At 38.1% G+C, this 4,766-nt stretch overlaps 1 protein-coding gene across 8 annotated transcripts in view; it reads left to right on the top strand.

Moving 5' to 3' along the window:
- The window catches only part of ACVR1 (activin A receptor type 1), a 190,378-nt gene extending 186,118 nt beyond the window's left edge, over nucleotides 1–4,260 (top strand). For all 8 annotated transcript variants that reach the window (XM_019522374.1, XM_019522375.1, XM_019522379.1 and 5 more), the window contains 2 exons: nucleotides 2,735–2,865; nucleotides 3,583–4,260. In XM_019522374.1, the coding sequence (XP_019377919.1) occupies nucleotides 2,735–2,865; nucleotides 3,583–3,717 (266 nt within the window). In that variant the 3' untranslated portion in view covers nucleotides 3,718–4,260. The remainder of the gene's footprint in view (nucleotides 1–2,734; nucleotides 2,866–3,582) is intronic.
- Nucleotides 4,261–4,766: the final 506 nt, after the last annotated feature.

A 4,766-nucleotide genomic window follows, 5' to 3' on the forward strand; every position in this document is an offset into this window, starting at 1 on the left:
ATGCTTGGCAGGCCAGATGGCCTGCAGGCCGTATTTTGCTCACCTCTTGATTAAGAACATTGGTTGAGTTGAATAGAGTAGTTAACACCTTGCAGTGCTGTTATGAGCTGCATTCATATCTGTGGGATGGTCTTCCAGCTCAGAATAGAATAGGCTGTTTCACACCTCTGAGAAAGAGACTGTTGATTCAGTGGGTCAGGTGTTTGGCTTGAAAAACATGACCAAAACAGTGGTTGAAGAGCCCACGTAGGTAGAGGGATATAGTGGGGCTGTCTAACAGACTGTTTAGATTACATAATCCAGGCTGCTACCTGCAATGAATGTACTTGGCAGCTGAGGGCACCAGAAGCAAGGATCGCTTATGTACAAATACCTTCTAAAAGGCTAATTTTTTTCTACTGTTCTGTTTTAAAATGTCAGTAGCTTCTAAAACACTAATACGTTGGGATTGCTTGTGATGGGATGGAGAGCATGATCTGGGAATGGCGCAGGGACAGTGGAAGGGAGTAGAGGAGAGAGACATGTGCCTGCACTTGTAACCATCATGGAACTAAATTATTAGGGCTGGGGGACCTAGACCATGTCTCACCAGCCTTATTAAAAGCTGCACACTCCTGACCTTTTCAAAGTGTGACCATAGCCTCCATTCCATACCAAAGGGTACAGGGTGAGAGGAGGATATCTTAAAGTCCTTTACCTAACAGCTCTAGCATCTTAGCTTCAAATCTACCTAAAAGCTGCTTTAAAGCTCACTGATTCCTACAAATTACATTTCTCTTTCCATTTAGAAAACCAAGAAAATTCACTGATAAAACTTCACTAACGCAGAAGCTTTCAGGTTATCCAGCAGCATCTCATGGACTTCCAGAACATTGAATTCAGGATGAGCAGCACTACAGTGCTATCCCACCCAATATGAACTTTGATTTCTTTGTGCATGAATGCCTGTAATATGCAGGTTTTGAATTTTACTGAACAGGAACTACGTATCCCTACCCTGCAACTAACTACTTACCCAGTCCACGGTTAGCCAGTCCACAGAGACCATCATGTCTGCTAAAACTGATACCCCCTTCACTACCTTTCATGTTTCCATTGTTTTACAGCACATGATTCTATCTAGGACAGTCACTGTATGCATCATTAAACACATTGATCACAGTATTTTTCAGACAACTTCTGACAGCCCATTTGGCAAGAAGCCTGTTTGCTCAACAGTAGTGAGCCAAACTTGGGTTTGAGTCAGGTCAGCTGATATAGATCTCCAGAGAAAAAGCAGCATTTTGTAAGCAACTTTCCTTTGAAGCAACAACCTGAGCGTATATAAGGACTTCATTGCTTTTTGTCTTTCTTTGTGTGTCAAGGAAACATGAGGTGTGTGATTTATCCCTCAAAACCAATAATGCAGTGATGAAATGAAGTATACTGTGGGTCTGTTATGACACAAAAAGCAGAGGCACGCAACCCTCCCTTGTATGATGTTCCCACATCAGCTGCAGCTCTGACAAGCTGCTTCAACTCTTGCTACCATTCAGTATGGCTGGGCAACACTGAACACAGCTGGAGTCCTTGCAGAAGGCTCCATTTAGCTATTGCCAGCTCTAAGCCATAGATTTAAAGTGTGTGTGCGTGTGCACACGTACACGCACAGGTGTGTGCTTATATGTACATGCTATTGTAACTGTTACCTATATTACTGTCACCTATAGCTTCTGTAGTTTTGAAATCAACTTTACAGTTTTACTTCTTCCTAGAAATATAGTAACTTGGCTTTGTGATGACGTGACTTTTTAAAAACAATATATATGTATATGTGTGTGTGTATATATGTGTGTATGTGTGTGTCTATATGTATGTATATGTGTAACTGAGCTGTACCTTTATTTGAGATGGCAATGTGATGGTGCAAAAAGACTTAATTGTGTTTTGTCTTTCTCCATGTATCGTGACTGCATGTGATTACCCAGCAAGGCCAATAATTTTTCTTCATCATTTCTGAACAGAAATCCCACTTGCATGTAAATTCACAAAATTTCCAGACATTTCACAAGGACACAAGAGTCGGTTTATACAATTAATACAATTATAAGTGATTGAAAGCGATTAAATCTGTGATTAACAATGCCTAACTCTATTAAATACATCAGGAGAGGAAATGTACACTTACTGTACAGGTGCTTAAGTAAAACTGACTTTACCTTTTTGAGTTGTTTACCAGGAGTAAACAATGGCTTTTTGTTTGAGAGTGCCATCAGGAAAGTATCTTGTATTAAAAGCTATCTAGTCCTCTTTACCTTTTGTCATTTGATTCTCTCGTGTGAGAACCTCACTAGCTTTCCATCCATAGTGATTTAGGAAGCAGCGTGGGTAGATAATCATGCTTGTGTTTGTTCCTGTAATACTTTTGAGTTCTGATCATAGCTCTGCCTTGGGCAAGTTAGCTAGTTTCTCTGTGTTTTTAGCTTCTCCAATTACAAAATAGAGATGGTTCTTGTTTGCCTCTCAGGCTTCTTGTGCACTAATTTAATATCTTAAAATGCAAAGCTACACATATGGTGGTAATATACCATTTTGTAATAGCCGTTCAGCACTCCACACCATCCTTTTCTGAAAGATTATTGTGTGTCTCAGTTGGTTAAATTATGTAACCTCATCCTCTGTGTAGCAGTGTTGTCTTACTGATGAAGATACTAAAACACAACAGTGCGCTAACATAAGCCTTTTTGTCTCCTAGGTATTGTAGAAGACTATAAACCACCATTCTATGATTTGGTTCCTAATGACCCAAGTTTTGAAGATATGAGAAAAGTGGTCTGTGTAGATCAGCAAAGGCCAAACATTCCCAACAGATGGTTCTCAGACCCAGTAAGTGTGCAAGTCCAAGTTCATGTCTTGAAACATCAGATTATCTCCTCCTCTGTTCTTCTGACATAGGCTGTTTTAGAGCTCCTTTATTTCTTTTTCTTCACCAGAATCTATTTAGTAGTGTCCTCAAAAATCTCAATTTTTTTCTCTGTTTCTGAAGTGGTAGAATTTATGGTTAAATCTATGTAGTGTAGGTGAGGGAATGGAGCATGTGGGCATTATTAGTCCAGGACCTACAAAATATTATAGTTGTATAGTCCTTGGCTGTGCTGCCACTGAAGACAGTTATTTCCTGGTAATGCAAAGCTGCACTGGGTATTGAACTTAGAAGCAGAAAAGTACCTGTATTAGTTACTGGATTTCTACATTGATTTTACAGAAAAAGTTAAGCTGAAAATAAATACAAGTATTTTGTTAGTAAAACTGTATTCTTGAACGTTTAAAACTATCTGAGTTTGACATCATCTCTTGTTTTCATCTGGTCAGTGCATCCTCTGGACCCCATCTTCCTAAAATACTGGATAGTTTCTACGTATCCAATACTTCACACATCTGTAGAGTTTTTTGTGTTTAAGAGGACCAGATTTTTTTTTTTTTAGGTGGCAATGAAACTGCACTGTAGATTCTCAGTCTTGGAGTATTAATCAGGCAGTAAGTAAAGTCTCTGAAGGTTGTTGGTTTGTGATTTGTGACTTTTTGTTTTTATTCTCTTTCCAGACATTAACATCCCTTGCCAAACTGATGAAAGAATGCTGGTATCAAAACCCATCAGCAAGACTAACAGCCCTGCGAATCAAAAAGACTTTGACCAAAATTGATAATTCCTTAGATAAGCTGAAAGCTGACTGTTGACACTTTTTTTTTTCATGGAGCAATCCTGATGGAAGGCTTTTGTCTGGCTCAGAAGTATTCTGGCCTGACAAGTTTTAGAATGGGTCCCAAATGGCTTCTTTATAGTGGCAGAAGTTCTTACCTAGTCATCTGTTTGGGAGGCAGTGGAACCATAAGAACTTTTGTTCATTGACTTTAATGGGCATTTCACGAATGGTCAAGCTACACAGACTCATGGTGGAAGTACTGTTTCAAAGGTAGTGGCCTGAAGGAAGACAGAGAAATTCTAAGACAAGATCAGGGCATTAAACAATGGTTTTAATAGACTTTTTTGTTTGTTTTTATTCTTTGTTTTTTATGTCTCCTAGTCACTCCCAGGGTAAACACATGGAAGTGGTAAATTTTAATCAGCAATATTGCCTGTGCTTCTCTTCTTTATTGCACTAGGAATTCTTTGCATTCCTTACTTGCACTGTCACTGTTAATTTTAAAGATACGACTTGCCAAAAATATGATTGGTTATGTACTCCATTGATCTATGCCTGAAATATAGGAAATCAATTTGGCAAACTGAAAAGGTAACTGTCAGATTTTTTTTAGCTGCATTTTACATGTGTACTGAAGTTTACAGTAATGCTGAACATTAGGAAATTCTTGTTTATAAAAAAACTTGCAAATTATTTATTACTAGTGCACTTGTCAGTTTTTAAAAAAGCTGAAATAAGTGTATAAAGTTAAAGCTTATTTTTATGTGGCCTCTTTCATGATTTCTTACACAAATCTTTTTTGTAACACAATATAACCTGGCACAGAAATTTGTTTTCTGTATCATCATATTACAACTTGATAGTCACATTTTAAGTGCTTCACATTTGTAGGTGTGTGGTCTGTAACAAATATTTTCAGTTCAAATGGAGAACATATATAGCCATTACCCACATGACACTGCATCTAGTATCCTACTGATCTAGAAATGAAAGCAATGGAAGACGTCAGTAGAGTTTTAGGTCACGAATGCCATGGGGAAAATGCATTTTTCTTCTAAGCTATATAATGTGCATTTAAACTCT

The sequence above is a fragment of the Gavialis gangeticus genome, unplaced genomic scaffold (assembly GCF_001723915.1).
Source record: "Gavialis gangeticus isolate Ggan-Ray unplaced genomic scaffold, GavGan_comp1, whole genome shotgun sequence".
Lineage (NCBI taxonomy): Eukaryota > Metazoa > Chordata > Crocodylia > Gavialidae > Gavialis > Gavialis gangeticus.